Source organism: Lampris incognitus, chromosome 15, assembly GCF_029633865.1.
Source record: "Lampris incognitus isolate fLamInc1 chromosome 15, fLamInc1.hap2, whole genome shotgun sequence".
Taxonomy (NCBI): Eukaryota; Metazoa; Chordata; class Actinopteri; order Lampriformes; family Lampridae; genus Lampris; species Lampris incognitus.
This window is the reverse complement of record NC_079225.1, coordinates 21,651,288-21,673,476: the sequence shown is the minus strand read 5'-3', so window position 1 is coordinate 21,673,476 and position 22,189 is coordinate 21,651,288. Positions and strand designations below refer to the sequence as shown.

General features: G+C 41.7%; 1 protein-coding gene across 2 annotated transcripts in view; it reads right to left on the bottom strand.

Moving 5' to 3' along the window:
* Nucleotides 1–4,811: 4,811 nt before the first annotated feature.
* cmtr1 (cap methyltransferase 1) overlaps nucleotides 4,812–22,189 on the bottom strand; it is a 27,998-nt gene continuing 10,620 nt past the window's right edge. For both annotated transcript variants that reach the window (XM_056294620.1, XM_056294621.1), the window contains 8 exons: nucleotides 22,006–22,137; nucleotides 21,634–21,759; nucleotides 21,109–21,200; nucleotides 20,765–20,833; nucleotides 8,639–8,686; nucleotides 8,351–8,463; nucleotides 7,562–7,670; nucleotides 4,812–5,934 (listed from right to left, as the gene is read on the bottom strand). In XM_056294620.1, coding sequence (XP_056150595.1) covers nucleotides 5,799–5,934; nucleotides 7,562–7,670; nucleotides 8,351–8,463; nucleotides 8,639–8,686; nucleotides 20,765–20,833; nucleotides 21,109–21,200; nucleotides 21,634–21,759; nucleotides 22,006–22,137 — 825 coding nt within the window. In that variant the 3' untranslated portion in view covers nucleotides 4,812–5,798. The remainder of the gene's footprint in view (nucleotides 5,935–7,561; nucleotides 7,671–8,350; nucleotides 8,464–8,638; nucleotides 8,687–20,764; nucleotides 20,834–21,108; nucleotides 21,201–21,633; nucleotides 21,760–22,005; nucleotides 22,138–22,189) is intronic.

Sequence of the window (22,189 nt, the reverse complement as noted above, 5' to 3'; positions counted from 1 at the left end):
CTGGGTGTAAAGACAAAGGCAACAGGAACATTGCTCTGGCTGGTTTTAATTCAGATAAACAGATGGCTGATGAGTTGAACAAATTTTACAGCACTTGAGCTCCCCCAGCTTTGACTCTTGATATCAAAAGTGTGGAAAAACATTTCAAAGTCACCAAATCTAGCAAAAGCCCTGGATCTGATAATATCTGTGGCCATAAAACCTGTACTGAACAGTAGTGTGGAATCTTTCACACTATTTTCACACTATCCCTTCAGCAACAGAGGGTCCCTAAATTATGGAAACATTCCACAGTTGTACCAGTTGCCAAGACTACAACCCCTGTGACATTAAATGACTATAGGCCAGTAGCATTGACATCTCTAATCATGAAGATATTTGAGAAGCTCAATAAAAACGAAGTTTTATCGCAGATGGAGAAATCCCTTGATCCACTGCAATTTGCATACAGGCCCGATAAGGGTGGACAAAATGCCATGATAACGCTTATTAAATTTTCTGTACCGCCATCTTGAGGGGACAAATGCTTGTGCCAGGCTGTTGTTTATAGATTTCTCCTCAGCCACATCTGTTAAAACCAGTTCATCTCTTCAAACTGGATGTTAATCTAACTGGCTGGATACTGGACTTCTTGACTGATAGGTCCCAGAGTGTGAGGGTTAATGGCCCCTTTTCCAATCAACTGTACTCTTCAACAGGTTCCCCTCAGGGTTGTTGCCTCTCCCCGTTACTCTACATCTTGTTCGCTAATGACTCTCTCAGCAACCATGCCAATAGACACAAATACATCCGGATACTGAGACTACTGCATGACACTATGTCAGCCATAGTACTCAGTGGCAGTGGGGATGAAACGCAACCCTTCAGGGTTCACACTGGAGTCAAGCAGGGCTGTGTCATTGCTCCTACCCTGTTCTCCATTTTAATTTCTGCTATCCTCCATCTTACGGGTACACACCTGCCACAAGGAGTCAGAATCATGTACAGAACCGACGGACAACTCTTGAACATCAACAGATTCAGGGCTGAAAGCAGAACCACCACCATATCCATCATGGAGCTGCAGTATGCTGACGACAATGCCCTCGTGGCCCATTCAGAAGAGGACCTCCAGTGCATTCTGGATGCCTTTGCCAAGGCATACAAGCAGCTTGGTCTGGCCCTTAACATAAAAAAGACCCAGATCCTCTACCAGCCACCACCCAACACAAATAACCCTGCTCCACCCCAACTATCTCTGTTGACAAAACCAGACTGGAAAATGTGGACCACTTTACATATATCGGAAGCCTCCTATCCTCCAAAGCTAACATTGATGAGGAAATACACCACCGCCTCAGTTGTGCCAGTGGGGTTTTCTCAAGACTAAGAAAAAGGGTCTTTGAAAACCGCGACCTCCAGGCCAGGACGAAAATTCTGGTCTACAGAGCAGGAGTGTTGCCCACCCTACTGTATGGATCAGAATCCCAGACAACATACAGCAGGCACCTGAAGGCACTAGAGGCACTTCATCAGAGGTGCCTCTGAAAAATCCTCAAGATCACCTGAGAAAATAGATGCACCAACACCAGTGTCCTGGGGGAGGCTAACATTCCCACTATCACTGCCACCATCGCCCAACACCAGCTCAGATGGACCGGCCATGTCATCCGTATGCCTGACTCTCGCCTCCCAAAACAAGTCCTATACTCCCACCTTCTCACAGGACAATGTGCCCCGGGAGGTCAAAAGAAAAGGTATAAGGATAACATCCAAGCAAACATCAAAAAATGCCACATAGACCCTAAGATCTGGGAGGACACAGCAATCACCAGGGCGACCTGGAGAAAACTTGTCCGGGAAGGAGCTGCACTATATAATAATGATCTCCGCCGTGCTGCAGAAGACAAGTGCAGACTCAGAAAGGAGAGAATTTCCACCAAAAAGGCCCAAACAAATCCCACGACTACCACCACCCACACCTGCCCACACTGCACCAAAATATGCAGCTCCAGGATTGGCCTCTTCACCCACCTGAAAACCCATAAGGACCAAGAAGGAGGACAGTCATGTTCGACAACAAGTGACTGCCGATGATGATGATGATGACCAATAGACACATATTCAAATTTGCGGATGATTCAGTGATTGCGAGTCTTCTTGAAGGGGAGGAGGAACAAGATGGACCTATGGTCGACGATTTTGTGTCTTGGTGTGATGAGTCCTTTCTCCACTTAAATGTGTCTAAAACTAAAGATGTGATAATCAGTTTTAGAAAGACTTCTCCTAGTCCTGTACCAACCAGCATTAAAGGTGCTGACAGTGAGCTTGTGGACAGCTACAAATATCTGGGGGTTGTTCTCTACAACAAATTGTGCTTTGAAACTCATGTTGCTGCCACATCAAAGAAGGTCCAACAAAGACTTTTTTCCTGAGGAAAAAAATGCAAATTTAATGTCTCCTCCCAGATGATGACTCTCTTTTATAGAAGTTTTATTGAAACAGTTTTAATGTACTGTATTGGTACTTGGTTTGGTAACTTAACTCTGGCCAATAAAAAAAAATGCTTGATAAGACTCATCAAATGGGCTAGTAAGATTTCAGGGAGAAGTCAAGCCCAGCTTACTGACCTTTATAATAGGAAGGTGTTCAGAAAGGTTACTTCCATTCTGGAGTGCCACTCCCTTCAGCCAGTGTTTGAGCTGTTACCCACAGGTCGTCAGTTGAGGATGCCCTGTATTAGGACTAAGAGATACAAGGCTTCCTTTGTCCCCACTGCCATTCAATTGTTAAATAGTAGATAGTATTCATCTGTTGTCTGCAGATCGCTTGTTTCCATGGTCTGTATATCTGAACTCCTTTGGTTCTCTTTACCCGCTGTGTCCTGTTGTTTTTTGTTGTCCATCAGTGATGTGTCAATTCTGCCTTGGTGTTTGTATGTTTTGTTTTGTGTGGGTTTTATAGTATATACTGGCTGCAAACTAATTTCCCTGTAAGGGACAATAAAGATACTTTGACTTTGAAACCAGGTTTGGAAGGTGAGATCAATACACGATGGTTTAAACAAGTGGTTACGACATATTGGGGAATGAGGGGATGGTCTGTTAAGACCAAAGTGCCTCCTGAATTGCATCAAAATCTTTATAGTGTGCGAAACAGTGGGCGTAGAGCTGACGACAGACATCTCTGCTCTTTGCAGATGATGTGGTTTTATTGGCTTCATCAGAACAAGACCTCCAGTATGCACCGGGGTGGTTTGCAGCGGAGCGTGAAATGGTCGGGATGAGAGTCGGCACCTCCAAGTTTGAGGCCATGGTTCTCTGCTGGAAAATGGTGGATTGCTTCCCCCCAAGGTTGGGGATGAGTTGTTGCCTCAAGTGAAGGAGTTCAAGTAACTCGGGGTCTTGTTCATGAGTGAGGGTAGGATGGAGTGGGAGATTGACGTGCGGATTAGTGCAGCGTCAGCAGTAATGCGGACATTGTACTGGACTGTTATGATGAAGAGGGAGTTGAGCCAGAAGGCAAAGCTCTCAATTTACCAGTCAATCTTCATTCCAACCCTCACCTGTGGTCATGAGCTTTGGGTAGTGACCAAATGGGTGCGATCGCGGATACAAGCGGTTGAAATGCATTTCCTCCGTAGGGTGTCTGGGCTCAGCCTTAGAGATAGGGTGAGGTGCGCGGACATCTGGAGGGAGCCCGGAGTAGAGCCACTGCTCCTTTGCATCGAAAGGAGCCAGTTCGGGTATCTGATTAGAATGCCTCCTGGGCACCTTCCTTTGGAGGTTTACTGAGCAAGTCCAACTGGGAGGAGACCCCGGAGTAGACCCAGAACTCGCTGGAGGGACTACATGTCCAATCTGGCCTGATAACGCCTTGGGATCCCCCTGGGAGGAGCTGGAAGGCGTTGCTGGGGAGAGGGACAGCTAGAATTCCCTACTTAGCTTATATATATATATATATATATATATATATATATATATATATATAAAAATAACTGTTAAAAGAAACACTCAACGGTAGGGAAAGTGCTCAACAAATAAGGAGCAAAATAATCCAGTGAGTCAAGTAAATTCTTTATGATTGCTTATGGCATGAAACAGGCTTGTACTGTCTCATAAAGAATTTACTTGACTCACTGGATTTTACACACACACACACAGACACACACACACACACACACACACACACACATATATCACACACATATATATATATATATACGTATATACATAATGAAATTACATTACATTATATTATTGAACAAATGACAGACGATATTTATAGGCGATGCCTTGTGATGTATGCACAAGCAAACACTGTCACGCAAGTTTGGTATGTGTTCAGTTAGTGTGAAGATGTCTCTGTTCAGAGCATCTTGTACACCACTTTATACTGCACACCTGTGGTCAAACTATAAAAAAGCAAGCTTACAGAGGCTTTGAGTAGCTTATAATGATGCAATGAGAATACTATTAAAAAGACCTAGATGGTGTAGTGCAAGTGAAATGTTTGTGGCTGCAGGAGTCAGTACCTTTCAGGCTTTTCTAAGAAATCTTATGTATACATTTATTTTCCAGCTAAATGACTCTGATAATATAATCATCTAAGTTTAACTAATATAAGATTCAGTGCCACACGCTACCAATCCCGGCGATGGGACCACTGGTATAGCCGCCTTCTTATAAGATAATGATTTGTTCCATTTATGCTATTTTATTGTGTTTACTCTGTGTATTGTCCGGGGTTTGTCTTTTACCTATTTGTCTTTGTTATGGATCCTGAGTCTGCAATAAAGTGTTGAATTGAATTGAATTGAAACTCACTTCTGAGATGAATGTCTACTTTTATTACTATGATGTCATTGTTACCAACAGGACCGATTGCTAATTTAACAGGAAAATTTCACCTGATCAAAGTATTTCAAACATACACATACAAATAAAACCAGAATGAGTCCAGAAAAAAAGGATGCAACAAAAACAAAGATGCGCTGTAGGTAGATATACCCCAAATCCCAAATTAGCACATCTTCTAAAACCCAAACTCAATCATTCACTCACTCCATAACAGCACAGCTATGAGAGATGATACTGCAGATGTTGTTGATATCAATGAATACATGAATGCAGATGACAAAACACAGTAAGTAGGCTTAGATCTAATTAACATTTACAAATTACATTTATGGACCAACTGCATTATCAGTAAGTTGTGAGAATTTATTAATGGCAAAAAGGATCATTTGGCATGTGAGAGGACTTTGCATAAATCCTTTCCCCTAAAGAGTGAACAAGAGAAGACCAAGCATACTCAAAATAGACCCAGAGTAAAGTAATAAAGAATGAATTTGTTTGTAAAATTGAGTCCATAGCAAGAGCCATACTTAAGATTATTTCCTGTAGTAATATTTTGCGGATTCTTCTCTCTCTTGTCGCTAGAATTAACACACAGAAAAGCAAGGTATGGATGATAACTGTAGCATCGATAAACAGGACATGCAACCCAACATGGCGACAATGGCAGTAAGGTTTTTATTTTTAAACTCTATTAGTATGCTCTACTTTGGTGAATTCTGTACAGTTTAATTCATACAGCAAACATCAATGAAAAAGGCAGTGAGATAGTGGTCTGCCACATGTCCATTGCCAACAAGCAGTCCAAATGTCACTGCTAGAAACCTCGGCTAACTATCTTCCATTTGACTCGGAAAAAAAAAACAGTTAAATTCCAGCCAGTATCAAGCTGGGCTCTAAGCCAACATAGTGCATTCTGTATCTAAGTACTAGCAGGACAAGCCCTTGGTGTGTGAATGTCTCTCAGGGTTGGTAGTTTTGGTGAATGAAGGTCAGCATGTCGTCTTTGGACAGTTTCTCAGGATCCACCCGGGTCTGGGAATCATGAACTATGACCCCATCCACCCATGCCCAGAAGAGCCGCTCTGAGTGGCAGATGCTGAATAAACAAAACACAAATGAAATGATACTGGTCATAAATCATATTATTAAGACTTATCATAAATATGAGAATGGCCTTCTGAGTATTGCTAAAGTAACATGGACTGATGCTGTTATTTACAATTACAGTCCTGAAGATTTTAATGTAAACCACCACCAACACACGAACATCCAAATCATGAACTCATTTGCAGTAGCTTATTTTAGTTGTTACTGTTGAGGAGGACTTAATGGAGAAAACATCTTCAGATATGGCTGAACAAGCTTTTAAAAGGCCTTTACGAACAGTTCCTACAACTTCAAATACTCTTCTTGGTTTGGTCACAACAGCAGTCATGACTTTCATTGCAAATGGATCCCTGAGATTTGGAGAGCTCAAACACTGCTGCAATTACCCTGTCAGTAAATTCAGATGATCTTCAGGGGCCAGTTGCACCAACAGGGCTAATGCCTGGTCTTAAGCTAAGTTGGTTGTAACTTGGCGTTCTAAGTCCAACCTAATAGGTACGCTGGTTTCACCATCGAGGCTTAACCTTCTCACCAAGACATAAATCTTAAGACTAGTCAGGAGCAGATGTAAAGTCAAAAGCTAGGCTGTTTCCATAGTAATGGCTTTAAACAACACAGCTTGTAACACTTGTGGTGTGTCTTGTATATCAACTTTACAACGAGTGGGTTTTAGATGGGAGAGAATTATTAGGGACAGAAGCAATCCATTGGACATATACAAAGGCGAGGAGCTGATGGAGAGGTTTTGATTCTGTAGGAGAGATGAACTTATTGAAGAGCTGTCACCGGACTTGCAGTTTGTCGGACCACAGCGCAGCGTTGTCACCCGCGTTGCAGCTGCTAATAGCACTTCACTTTCATGTGAACGGTGCGTTTCAAAACACAATCGGAGACATGATCAGTCCACCACCTGTTGGGCCCTCCACAGGGTGCCACTGGCACTGAGCCGCCGCCTTGCATGGTATTATTAAAATAGCTATTATTAAACTAACAAACTAAACAATCATTGAACAATCATTCATGGCCTCTGTTATTTCTCTCCGTCAACTGCTTCTTCATGTTTGTTATTACGTTGTAGTGCTTGGCAGTCAGCGTTTTCTCGTGCAGGCTGTTCAGCTCTATTAATTTTCGTATCTCAATGTCTGTGAAATTGACTTTTATTTTTCTTTGATCCTCCATAACTTTGTAACAAATAAATGATTAGCTACAAACTAGCAAGCCAGCGGGAGATTGTTAACAATGTATCCTAGCAACTCACTGTGCTAGGCAACAGCCATAGTTGGGTGGGCGTTCACATGGAAGCACATTGCTAGGACTGGACGTGGTTAAGACTAGGTTTAAGTTTGGTTGGTGCAACCAATTTAAAATCCATTCTAAAGACTGGTCTTAACAAAGACCAACTCAGCAATTAGAACCAGGCTTAGTAAAGACACTTGATGCAACCCATCCCTGGATTGTAACTTTAACAAAATGACATCCTCCACTGTAAAGGGACAATGTCTGACTTCACTCACTGAACATTTAAATTTGTACAAGGTAATTGCTTTATAGTCAGAAAATATTTAACCAGTATAGATGAGTTTGATTGTGCTATCAATAGAGATGAGGGTACATACTGGAATGGGGCAACAGAGTTAGGTGGCAGATCATAGGTGGACTCCTTGGTGATCTTATTATAGAAGAATTTCTTCTTGGAGTTCTTGCTGTAGCCCATAGTCCATGGTTCTTATGGTCAGAGATGAGGAAAGAAGGAAGGTATTTGGCATAGAGATATAGTTGTCCTATTCAAATTCTAACAAAAACATGGCAACAAGTGTGATTCAATCACTCTGCTTGCTCGCTTGCTCTCGCTCTCTCTCCTCTCTGTCTCTCATACACACACTCACATTCAAATGTTGTATTTGCACAAAGCTTTACAGACCAGCTGTCTGTGGGCCTTTACCATAATGCAATGTAAATACTAAGCACTCAAAGGGTCCATACGGTTAATCTTGTATTGCACTGAAAGCAGTAGTTACGAAAAATACAATTAACTGCTATCATATAGAGCAGCAGCTCTCTCTACGTCTCTCTTTGTCTTTCTCACTTGTTTTCTCTGCCTCTCTTTAATCCTTAGCAACATTCAAAACTGCTGATGTTGTAGAAATCCAAGTATCTTTCAGTTGAGAAAGCTCAGGCTAGTTATGTCTTTGCTGCCTGGTTCATATAATTGAACCAATTCTGCTGTTCATTTATACACAGGCTCAAATGCACGCCAAGGACAGGAGGTCGCAAATTAGCAAAAGTCTTTATGCACTGTAGGCAACTGTTTTATATTTTAACATGTAACAATGTGTATGTACACTGTCCCTGTTTGATAAATAAATGAATCAAAAATAAAAAAAAGCAAGCACGCGCACACAAACCATTAACAGTCTTGATGATGTAAAGGCCCGTTGGTAGGAAGTGACGGTCATCTCTGCCAGTATAGGAGAGTCGTGGGACTCCTCCTGAGCTCTTTGTCACCTTCATTTCAAGCCTGTGTAAGGACAAATCCAATCAATGACAAGAGAGACAACAGCTGAACAAAAACAAACAATAAAAAGCCATGTTATCCTCTATCCTCACCACTTGGGAGGCTAACAAACTACTGGGAAATTGCAAGACAATCTACAGTTCACCTGACAGTCTAAATGACAGTGGTCTTGTCATACCTGACAAAGATCTTCTCCATCTCCTCCAGCCGGTAAACTTCCTTCACTCTGGTTGGAGAAAAAAGGTATTTTACACTTTATTGAAAACATCCATGAAACAGAATGTTGTTTTTTTTACAATACAGAGTATTACAGTATTACAGTAATACAGAGAAATTACTATTTTTTTAGAAATGCACCAATCGATTGGCCAGTGACCAGAATCAGCCCATTTTTGGCTTGATCAGCCATGACCAGCTGGTCAGTCTCTGATATACAGTGCATCCGGAAAGTATTCACACCCCTTCACTTTCCTCACATTTTGTTATGTTACAGCCTTATTCCAAAATTGATTAAATTCCTTTTTTTCCCTCATCGATCTACATACAATACCCCATAATGACGAAGTGAAAAAGGTTTTGTAGAAATTTTTGCAAATTTATTAAAAATAAAAACTGAAATATTGTATGTACATAAGTATTCACACCCTTTACTCAGTACTTGGTTGAGGCACCCTTGGACGCAATTACAGCCTCAAGTCTTCTTGGGTATGAAGCTACAAGCTTGGCACACCTATATTTGGGGTATTTCTCCAATTCTTCTCTGCAGATCCTCTCAAGCTCTGTAAGGTTAGATGGGGAGCATCGCTGCACAGCTATTTTCAGGTGTTTTCAGAGATGTTCAATGGGGTTCAAGTCTGGGCTCTGGCTGGGCCACTCAAGGACATTCACAGACTTGTCCCGAAGCTGCTCCTTCGTTGTCTTGGCTGTGTGCTTAGGGTCGTTGTTGTGTTGAAAGGTTAACCTTCACCCCAGTCTGAGGTCCTGAGCGCTCTGGAGCAGGTTTTCATCAAGGATCTTTCTATAATTTGCTCCATTCATCTTTCCCTCCATCCTGACTAGTCTCCCAGTTCCTGCCGCTGAAAATCATCCCCACAGCATGACACTGCCACCACCATGCTTCACTGTAGGGATGGTATTAGCAAGGTGATGAGCGGTGCCTGGTTTCCTCCAGACGTGACGTTTGGCATTCAGGCCAAAGAGTTCAATCTTGGTTTCATCTGACCAGAGAATCTTGTTTCTCATGATCTGAGAGTCCTTTAGATGCTTTCTGGCAAACTCAAAGCAGGCTGTCATGTGCCTTTTACTGAGCAGAGGCTTCCGTCTGCCCACTCTACCATAAAGGCCTGATTGGTGGAGTGCTGCAGAGATGGTTGTCCTTCTGGAAGGTTCTCCCATCTCCACAGAGGAACACTGGAGCTCTGTCAGAGTGACCATCGGGTTCTTGGTCACCTCCCTGACCAAGGCCCTTCTCCCTCGGTTGCTCAGTTTGGCTGGGCGGCCAGCTCTAGGAAGAGTCCTGGTGGATCCAAACTTCTTCCATTTACGAATGATGGAGACCACTGTGCTCTTCGGGACCTTCAAAGCTGTAGAATTTTTTTGTACCCTTCCCCAGATCTGTGCCTCGATACCATCCTGTCTCGGAGTTTCACAGATAATTCCTTTGACTTCATGGCTTGGTTTCTGTTCTGACATGCACTGTCAACAGTGGGACCTTATATAGACAGGTGTGTGCCTTTCCAAATCATGTCCGATCAATTGAATTTACTACAGGTGGACTCCAATCAAGATGTAGAAACATCTCAAGGATGATCAGTGGAAACAGGATGAACCTGAGCTCAATTTTGAGTGTCATAGCAAAGGGTGTGAATACTTTATACATGCAATATTTCAGTTTTTTATTTTTAATAAATTTTCATAAATTTCTACAAAACCTTTTTCACTTTGTCATTATGGGGTATTGTGTGTAGATTGATGAGAAAAAAAGGAATTTAATCCATTTTGGATTAAGGCTGTAACATAACAAAATGTGGGGAAAGTGAAGGGGTGTGAATACTTTCCAGATGCACTGTAGTAGCTGATTCTGTGCCATTCAAATTTACACGCATGCGCCGCACAATGGTTGACATCCCGCACACAGCAGCACAGACAGTAACGCCACAGACACACACAAACACAAGCCAAAACATGTCGTTGAAAACTGTTGTTTGCTGTTGAGCATCATATTCTTCATATATTTTATAATTCCGTTATAATTCTGTTATCCTCTTTCAATGTTGTATTCTGTAAATTGCGTAAACACAACATCCATGTTGTCCATCTTGGGAGAGAGCTCCCTCCTCTGTTGCTCTCCCCGAGGTTTCTTCCTATTTTGTCTCCCTGTTAAAGGTTTTTTTTTAGGAAGTTGTTCCTTATCCGATGCGAGGGTCTAAGCACAGGATCTTGTGTTGCTGTAAAGCCCCTTGAGGCAAATTTGTAATTTGTGATATTGGGCTATACTAATACAATTGACTTGACTTGACTTGACTTTGGGTACGGGCGGCAAGTTGGCACAGTGGTTAGCGCGGTTGCCTCACAGCAAGAAGGTCCTGGGTTCGAGCCCTGGGGTAGTCCAACCTTGGGGGTCGTCCTGAGGCATCCTGTGTGGAGTTTGCATGTTCTCCCCGTGTCTGCGTCGGTTTCCTCCAGGGGCTCCTCCCACAGTCCAAAGACATGTAAGTCAGGTGAATTGGCGGTACTAAATTGTCCCTAGGAATGAATGTGTGTGTGTATGTGTGTGTGTCGGCCCTTGATGGCCTGGCGGCCTGTCCAGGGTGTCTCCCTGCCTGCCGCCCAATGACTGCTGGAATAGGCTCCAGCATCCCTGAGAGCAGGATAAGCGGTTAAGACAACGGATGGATGGATGGATGGATGGACTTTGGGTATGTAAAACATGCTAGATAAAGCGGGATATACCGAAATTAATTTTCAGTTAGATTTTATTTGCACAAAAAAGCTCTCTCTAGTAACCTGGAGCACTTTTTTTATTTTGAGATTTGTTTGAGTGAGAGTGGGGAAAGGTCTTGTAACCTGGAGCAGCTTTGGAAAAATGTTAGTTAACAGTCAATGTCTTATTATGAACATACAATTGAGATTTCCATTAAAGAAAAGTTACAAAAATGTTTGTATATGCTGTCAATTCCAGTTCTTAGAAAAAGAAAAAAAACAGACTCGGCTGGTCAGATTTTTAGAAAATCGGAATTGGCCGAGAAAATTGCAATCAGTGCATCTCTAATATTTTTGCCAAGTAAAGTCCACAATTTTCACTTGAATTTTCCATAACCAGCATGTGTTCAAATCTTTCAATTTTTTAAATGAATAGTGATTTTCATGGAGTCATGACTATCACCTATATATTTAGAGACGTATTTATTTAGAAAATGTTCTATTTGGTTATTAATTCTCTCAGTAGGGGAACAAATGTACAAGAAGGCATGCTCCGTGCTAGGAGCTAGATTTAATAAATGGTGTCGTGAACTCCTGGCTTCCATCACAGCATTGTTTTTTTGTTGTTGTTTTTTTTTTACATGGCGATACTGGTCATTAGGCTTGGGTGCTGGGCTGTTCCGGTGGCGTCTGGACACTGCTTGGCATCCTCCTCATCCATCCATTATCCAAGCTGCTTATCCCAATTGGGGTCGCGGGGATGCTGGAGCCTTATTTCAATGTAACAGTCTAAGGACAGGATGTTGTGTTGCTGTAAAGCCCCCTGAAGCAAATTTGTAATTTGTGATATTGGGCTATACAAATAAAATTGACTTGACTTGTGTGTGTGTGTTGGCCCCGTGATGGCCTGGCGGCTTGTCCAGGGTGTCTCCCCGCCTGCCGCCCAATGACTGCTGGGATAGGCTCCACCATCCCCGCAACCCTGAGAGCAAGATAAGCGGCTTGGATAATGGATGGATGGACTTGACATCTGTGGAAACTTTACTTTTTTAGGCTTACCTTAATTCATAGATGATCTCTAAGCATAACTGTTATTCTGATTTGTGGCATTATCTTAATGCTATTAGTTACATTGCTGCTGGTGAGCAACCTACTGTGAACTTACACTATTTGAGCTTGACATGACAGGCATTCTTGGCTATAATATACAGCTGCAAGAAAAAGTTTGCGAACCATTGGGAATTACCTGGATTTCTACATTACTCATAAAGTGTGGTCTGATCTTCATCAAAGTCATAATAACTAGTAACCTGGAGCACTTTTTTATTTTGAGATTTGTTTGAGTGAGACTGGGAGAAGTTCTTGTAACCTGGAGCAGTTTTGGAAAGTGTTTAATAGTCAAAGTCTTTTTATGAACATACAATTTAGATTTCTAATAAAGACAAGTAACAAAAATGTTTGTGTATGCTATCAATTATAGTTCTTAGGAAAAAAAATGGAATCGGCAGGTCATACTTTTAGAAAATTGGAATTGGCCAAGAAAATTGCAATCAGTGCATCTCTAATATTTTTGCAAAGTCCACAATTTTCACTTGAATTTTTCATAACCAGCATGTGTTCATATCTTTCAATTTTTTTAAATGAATAGTGATTTTCATGGAGTCATGACTATCACTTATATATTCAGAGACCTATTTATTCAGAAAATGTTTTATTTGATTATTCATTCTCTCAATAGGGGAATAAATGTACAAGAAGCCATGCATCATGCTAGGAGCTAGACTTAATAAATGGTGTCGTGAACTCCTGGCTTCCATCATAGCTATGGGAACTTTACAGTTCTAGGCCTACCTTAATTCATAGATGATCTCTAAGCATAACTGTTATTCTGATTTGTGGCATTATCTTAATGCTATTAGTCACCTTGCTGCTGGTGAGAAACCTATAAAGTTACACTATTTGAACTTGACATGACATGCACTCTTGGCTATAATATATATACAGTTGCAAGAAAAAGTTTGTGAACCATTTGGAATTTCCTGGATTTCTACATTACTCATAAAATGTGGTCGGATCTTCATCAAAGTCATAACAGAAACATTTCACCTAATGACACACAAACAATTATACTTTTCACGTCATTGATTGATTTATGGATTTATTATTCTTTACTGGGGTGGCACGGTGGTGCAGTGGTTAGCACGGTCGCCTCACAGCAAGAAGGTCCTGGGTTCGAGCCCTGGAGTAGTCCAACCTTGGGGGTCATCCTCTGTGTGGAGTTTACATGTTCTCCCCGTGTCTGTGTGGGTTTCCTACGGGTACTCCAATTTCCTCCCACAGTCCAAAGACATGCAGGTTAGGTGAATCGGCCATATTAAATTGTCCCTAGGTATGAATGTGTGTGTGTGTGTGTGTGTGTGTGTGTGTGTGTGTGTGTGTGTGTGTGTGTGTGTGTGTGTGCGCGCGCGCGCGCGCGCACGGGATCTGTGATGGCCTGGCAGCCATTCCAGGGTGTCTCCCCACCTGCCACCCAATGACTACTGGGATAGGCTCCAGCATCCCTGCGAGCCTGAGAACAGGATAAGTGGTTCGGATAATGGATGGATGTCTTGACTGAACACATTGATTAATTATTCACAATCCATGCTGGAAAAAGTATGTATGTGGATCCTTGTGTTTAATGACTGGTACAACCTCATTTAGTAGCAATAATCTCCAAACATTTCCTGTAGCTGCTGATCAGACTTGCACAACAGTGAGGAGGAATTTTAGACCATTCCTCCCTACAAAACTGTTTCAGTGCATCGATATTTCTGGTATTTCTTGCATGAAAAGCCCTCTTCAGGTCATCTCACAGCATCTCAGTTGGACTCATCTGGACTTCGCCATTCTACTACTCCTGGCTGCTCCCGTTAGGGGTCACCACAGAGGATCATCCGTTTCCATCTCGTCACGCCAGCAACCTGCATGTCCTCCCTCACCACGTCCATAAACCTTCTCTTTAGCCTTTCTCTTTTCCTCTTCCCTGGCAGCTCCATATTCAGCATCCTTTTCCCAATATACCCAGCATCTCTCCTCCGTACATGTCCAAACCATCTCAATCTTGCCAATGGATTTCTTTTATGAACACTAAGTGTTTTTAATAGTCTGGTTTTTGAGCACTTCATAGTACCAAAACAGCTCTAATTAAGGTCACTATGACTACTGCTGACTGCAGACAGAGGTGACTGCTCAATTTTAGTTCTTTTAGACTTTAGTGCTACCTTTGACACAGTCAATCAAAACGTCCTCTTTTTGCAACTTGGGTTGGCATCAAGGGCTCAGCTCTTATCTTATTACGCTCTTACCTCATCAACAGAACTTTTCTTTGTTGTTCTGGTTAACTCTACCTCCTCGATGGCTCAGTTCAGTTGTGGTGTCCCTCAAGGCTCAGTTCTTGGCCCCTCTCTTTTCTATATACATGCTGCCCCTTGGCCAGGTCATTCAAAGTGACGATGTGCTCTACCATTTTTATGCTGGCACTCAGTTATACTACATGCCACTAAAACCCACAGATTGTAGCACCCTAGCCAATCTCAGAACTTGCCTCTCTGACATTAAATCCTGGATGTCCAAAAATTCTCAAATTTAATGATGGTAAGTCTGAGATGATTCTGTTCGGTCCCGAAAATTCCATCAGCGCTCTTGTTACTAATCTTGGTGGTCTGTCAGGTAGTCTTAAGCAGGCTGCTAGGGAATCTTGTGGTAATATTCAATGCCACCCTCGGTTTTGATAATCATATCAAACATGTTGTTCAGTCATGCTTTCTTCAGCTCAAGCTAATCTCCAAAATTAGGTAATTTTTATCCGATCTGCAAAAAGTTGTACATGCTTTTAAACTATTGTAATGCACTTGATTCTGGTAATCAGCAAGCGCTCCTTCCACCATCTGCAGTTGGTACAAAACGCCACTGCTCAGCTCAATACCAGGAAAAAGAGGCATGACCATATCACTGCTGTGCTTGCCTCCCCCTTATATTTTGAATTGCTTTTAAACATTTTATTGCTCACTTTTAACACTTTAAATGGTCTTGCTCCTACATCCATTTCTGATTTATTGACCTGGTACATGCCCCCTCGACCATTAAGATCCACAGATGGAGCCCTGCTGGTTATTCATTCCCAAGTCTCAGTTTGTTACAAAGGGTGATCGGCTTTTGCTGTTAGAGCCCCCACACTATGGGAATCTCTTCCTGTTGAACTAAGACAAACCAAGTCTCCAGCTTCTTTTAAATCTAGTCTTAAAACTTTTAAAAATGTTTGATATTGTTTTTATTTCTATATATTGTTTTTATTTTTACTCTTACTTATTTGGTCTTACTCTTATTTTGCCTTGTCTGGTTTTATTTCTTTGTAAAACACTTTGTAACATTGTTTTAGAAAAGTGCTATATAAAGTTATTATTGCCTCTCTTGCTTTGTCTCCAAATTGTCCAACCTGAGCTGTACCTCTAATATACTCGTTCCTAATCCTGTACTTCGTCACTCCCAATGAAAATCTTCACATTTTCAACTCTGCCACCTCCAGCTTCACCTCCTATCTTTTCCTCGTTGCCACCATCTCCAAAGCTGGTCTTACTACCATCTTATAAACCTTCCCTTTAACTCTTGCTGGTACCCTTCTGTTGCAAATCACTCCTAACACTCTTCTCCACCCACTCCCCCCTGCCTGCACTTTCTTCACCTCTCTTCCACACCCCCCGTTACTTTGAACAGTTGACCACAAATATTTAAACTCACGCCTTCATCACCTCTACTCCTTGCATCCTCACCATTCTGCTGTCCTCCCTCTTGTTCACACATATGTATTCCGTCTTGCTCCTACTGACTTTCATTCCTCTTCTTGCCAGTGCATACCTCCACCTCTCCAGGCTCTCAACCTGCTCCCTATTCTCACTACAGATTACAATGTCATCCGCAAATATCACAGTCCACATAGACTCCTAGACTCCTGCCTGATCTCATCCATCACCACTGCAAACAAGAAAGAGCTCAGACCCTGACTTTGCCATTCAAAAACCTGAATTTCCTTCTTTTTAAAACAGTCTGTTGATTTACTTGTGTTTTAGGTTATTGTCTTGTTGCACTGTCCAACTTCTATTAAGTTTCAGGTGACAGACCACTACCTTGACATTCTCTGTAAAATTTGATATAATTTTGAATTCATTGTTCCCTCAGTGATTGCAAGCTGTCTAAGGCCCTGTGGCAGCAAAGCAGCCCTAAACCATGATGCTCCCTCCATCATTCTTCACAGCTGGGAGGAAGTTATGGCATGCAGTGCCTTTTTCCCTTCAAAAATGGCTTATTGCATTTCTGCCAAAAAGTTAAACTTTTGTCTCATCCGTCCACAGAACATTGTCCCAGAAGTGTTGTGGAACATCCAGGTGGTCTTTTGCAAACTTGAGACATGCGGCAATGTAGCAATGTATTTTTGGAGAGCAGTGGTTTGCTCTGTGGTGTCCTTCCATGAACACTGCATTTGTTTTTCTCATAGTGGGCCACATGAACAGAGATTTGAGCAAGTTCTTGAGATTTATGTGGGTCTGTTGCTTCTATTGTTGTCTTCTTCAGGTCACCCCACAGATTTTCAATTGGATTCAGGTCTGGGCTCTGGCTGGCCCATTCCAAAACAATCTTTTGATGAAGCCATTCCTTTGTTGTTTTGGATGTATGCTTTGGGTCACTGTGCTGAAAGGTGAAATTCCTCTTCATCTTTTTAACAAATGCCTGAAGGTTTTGCAACAAAAACGACTGGTTTTTGGAGATACTCATGATTCCCAAAGGTGGAGAGAATCAGTTTCAGCTGAAGAAAAGCACCCCAAAGCATGATGCTGCTGCCACATTTCACCGTGGGTATGGTGTTCTTTTGGTGATGTGCTGTGTTGTTTTTGCACCAAACATACCTTTTGGAATTATGGCAAAGAAGTTCAACCTTGGTCTCATCCGACCATAACAAATTTTTCCACATGGTTTTGGGAGACTGGATGTTATCTTTTTGCAACAATTAGCTGGGCTTGGATGTTTGTTTGTTGTTTTTTTTTTGGTCGCCTTAGGCCTCTTTGCAGCCTCCTTGACCAGTTTTCACCTTGTCTTCTCATCAATTTGGGAGAGATGTCTTATTCTTGATAATGTTACGGTTACGCCATATTCTCTACACTTGTTGATGATTGTCTCCACTGTGTTCCATGGTATATCTAATGCCTTGGAAATTCTTTTGCACCCTTCTCCTGATCAATACCTTTCAACGGCGAGATCCCATTCATGCTTTGTAAACTCTTTGTGGACCATGGCTTTTGCAGTTGGATGCAACCAAGAAGATGTCAGGACATCCTACAGGAACAGCTGAACTTTATTTGGGCTTAATCAGAGTCACTTTAATTGATGGCAGGTGTATACTAACTACTATTTAACATGAGTTTGAATGTGATTGACTAATTCTGAACACAGCCACATCCCCAATTATAAAAGGCTGTTCACACTTCCGCAACAAGGTTATCGTTAAATTTTGTATTTTACCCCCCCCCCCTAAAATGTTTTGATTGTTTTTCACTTTACTTTTATAGATTGCAATTTCAAATAAAGGATGGATAAAGTTCTGACATTATTTATCTTGGTTCCATTTCTTTACATCACAAAAACCTGCCATTTTAATAATGATTTTTTTGTCATTATAAGCAGATTTTGATTTGTCTTTTATGAACTTGAATCTATTGAAGGACACCTCCTTGAGATTAAGCATCTCATTTTCAAGGGGGTCCTATAAACAAATACAAAATTAAAAAACACATACAAAAAAAAAGCATTACATAAACATACATTGCAAATACACAAACAGACACCCTCTCACATCCACAGTCGTAGGAACAGGGAAAATTGAATACAATGACCCGGATAATAAATAAATTTCATCAACAAAAAGAGCTACTGAAGTGGTTTGTCTTCAAGTACACACAAACTAAAAGCATAAAGAGGTTGTTTTAAGATGAGAAAATAAGGGCGTCTGGGTAGCATAGTGGTCTGTTCCGTTGCCTACCAACACGGCGATCGCCAGTTTGAATTCCCGTGTTACCTCCGGCTTAGTTGGACGTCCGTACAGACACAATTGGCCTTGTCTGCAGGTGGTAAGCCGGATGTGGGGATTTGTCCTGGTCGCTGCACTAGCGCCTCCTCTGTTCAGTCGGGGTGCCTATTCAGGGGTGAGGGGGAACTGCGAGGAATAGCATGATCCTCCCACGTGCTACGTCCCCCTGGTGAAATTCCTCACTGTCAGGTGAAAAGAAGCGGCTGGTGACTATGTATCGGAGGAAGCATGTGGTAGTCTGCAGCCCTCCCCGGATCGGCAGAGGGGGTGGAACAGCAACCGGGACGGCTCAGAGAGCAGGGTGATTGGCCAGGTACAATTGAGGAGAAAAATGGGGACCAGAAAAAAAAAGAAAAAAAGATGAGAAAATAAAGATGTCTTGACGCAGCGGAAAGAGGTAACAGATGTCAGAAAAAGAGGATTATTGCAGTCGAAAGGAAATAAGAAACTTTTATTGTGACTTCGATGAAGATCAGACCATATTTTATGAGTAATTAATGCAAAAATCCAGGTTCTTCCAAAGGGCTCACAAACGTTTTCTTGCAACTATAATTACTTTTTAGTGCCAAGACGCTTGTAGGTTGACACAAATTAATTTTATATACTGACTTTCTTGTACAACTCTTAGGATGAACATCTTCGAAATGAGAAAATGTGAATGTTAAATCTAATAAAAGATTATGAACAAATTTTGATGTCATGGCAAAACTTTGTTGAATATGTAGAATTTTCACATTTCCAGGCCCAAGAAACCCTGTCTGCCTATTCTGACTTCTACTTATTTGCGAGGACCATGGAGGGAGACTCTGTGGAGGGAGTAGGGATGTAACGGTTACCGGTTTAATGATTAACCGCGGTAAAATTTCCGTCGATTAGTATTACCGTTTCAAATTTTAATTATCGTTAAAACCGTGTTTGATTACCGCGCTTTGAAAAACTCACGGTAAATACTGTCCAGCATAGTCTCTCAGACGCTGGTGCGCAGGCGCTGCAGGCAACGTGGGTTTGTTTTGCCTCAATGAAACATGGAAGGCACAGGCAGTGACGGCGCTCGGGAGATTTTTTCGCCTACTAAGAGGACTAAGTCTGAAGTGTGGTGGTATTTTGGTTTTTGTAAGAGTGCTGAGGGAAAACTGATGGAAGATGGTTACCCTGTCTGCAGAACATGCAGAAAGAAAATCGCTGCGAAAGGGGGCAACACCTCTAATCTTACGAGTCATCTCCGTGACCAGCATCCACAACTTTACAGCGAATGCAAGGTAAGTTAACTTTTAGCTGAATGCCTGATGTGGGGACGTCGGAATGAGGGAAAATGTCATGGTTTGCATGTCTAACTTGCTAATAGCTTGTCAATAACGTAAACTTGAGCTTTCATGTTACCAAACGTTACTCTTTGTGAGGGCCGACGGTCCGTCCCACTGGCTAAAGTTAGCTACTCGTGCGCAGTACGTTCTTAAGGAAAAGCAAGGAAAAAACCTCCACAGGACTCCGGTGTAAAAAGATAACAAAACGAACATTTATTCCGGTTCCACAGCGAAATCTTCATACAGGAGTAATCAAATAATAATTTCCTAAACTATAACTAAGGCTGGCTATTACTGCCACATTATTACTACGGCTACGGTAAGAAAACTGTATAGCTTCAGTCTCCAAAATCACCGCCGACTCAACACTCACAAATCTAGACGCTTCCTGGTTCACGTACACAGAAATTTGGGATCTTCTTAAAGTGACAGTAGCCCTAATGTTCAACATGAGTACTGAGCTAAATAAAACTGTTTCATATGCTTATCTATACCAAAACAGCATTCCTAATGCAGATTATATCCAAAGCTTGTTAAAATGCGAAGAAATGTCTTTTTGGTTGCTGTTTTCTTATTTGCAATGTGCAAAAGTGCAGTTACCTCTCATGGCCACATGGTGACATCTTTAATGCACATTTGTATGGTTTTTTTCATATGTTTACATAAGGAATGTTATTATTTTATTTATTTTTATTATTTTAATGTTTATGCAAACAAAAAGTGCATAGTGCTGCTAATTTTATTTGTGGTTTTCAAAATAAAACTTGGTGAAATGATTTCCGTGTGTGTATCAGTACTTTTTGAACATTTTCAGCACATTTTAACAATACCGCGATAATACTGATAACCGTGATAATTTTGGTCACTATAATCACGATATGAAATTTTCATACCGTTACATCTCTAGGAGGGAGTGTGAAGTCCATCAGAGTTTAAATATATAGAGGGCTTATTCTACCTGATAGGGTTCATGTCTGGTCTGCTGGGCTTGGACACGGCCTTCACAAACTTCTCAGACATCTGGATCCTGCAAACGCAAAGCACTGTTTAGACTATATGGAACAAATTAGTTGGTACAACATTGGTATGATAACCATTTAACATTAGCAATGGACACCATTTCAACCTTTAATCATGCAATATTGTGTTTTAACAGTATCTGGCTTCTTCTGAGGCCCTGAACCTAAAGAAATACAGCTTGTATTGGGAAAAATGTGGTTTTGCTGTTTATTGAGTGAAGCAAGGTTTGGAGACATTTGTGCTGTAAAAAGCTGGTGTGGATGTGTAGCTGTGTGGGTCTACCGTTGGTTGAAGTGTTGGTCTCTGACATCAGTGCCATTGAGTATCAGGGCATCAAGTACATGTACCGCGTTGATTCTTCGCTGGGCTTTTCCCTAAGGACCAATGATATGAAAAATAGAAGCAATTGTGGCACCCTAGCATTGATTTAGCAAGGACAGTATCCACTTCAGGTATACTTGCATTAAAAAATATAAACCGCACACTTTGTCTTTTGTTTTTTTGTATCAGTTTTTCCATTCTGTTTTCTGCAAAACACTAAAAAAGTTTAAATTCCTGAATCTCACATTTCACCAACAAGCAGTGTAAAGGGCAAAAACAAACAATGCTAAGACAACATCCCTGAAAAACAAAAATAAATCCTTGTTTATCTAGAATATTTGTGTGCCATCTGTAATATGGATTTGTTAGACCAAATAAAGACAAGCCGAAAAAAGTATCGGTTTTCCTTAAACTACCACCATCAATTTGGACCTTTTAAATACTTTTCCAAGATCTCTGCATCCTCTCTCCAGTGCCTCCTCTCACCTCTCCTTTGAGTTCCTGGACGATCTCCACACTCAGGAGTGTCTCTCTGGGCAGCTCCAGCTTAAAGCTCTCCAGTTTCCTCCAGCGCACAGGCATCTTGCCATCCCATGTGTAGATCTGGGACTTCTGAATAGGGTGAGAAATAAAGGGAGGGTTAATTGATATAACAGATAAAGAAAAGCTTTTGGGTGGAAGTGAGTTTATTTAACCCAAAGAAAGGGGAAAAAATGGGTTGAGACCAGCAATGCTAGATGACTGGATAACTACTTATGGCTGGTGTTGTGAGTATTTAACATTGTGAAGGCAAGGGGGGAAAAAACAACTTGTTGCTCTGAAATGGGCCCATCTTTGTGAATGTGTATTCTGACTCACCCCAAGAGCAAGCAGGAAGATCTGCTCGCCTCCCGCCACAATGCACCTGTAGTCCAGGACGTGATGCATTTTGTCTAGTGTACTGGAATTGAGACAGGTAAGCTTACATTGGAACGACTCCACATCTGCGCCCTGGGGTGAAACAGAAGCAGAAAGAGGATGGCAGACAATGAGACAGCTTCAA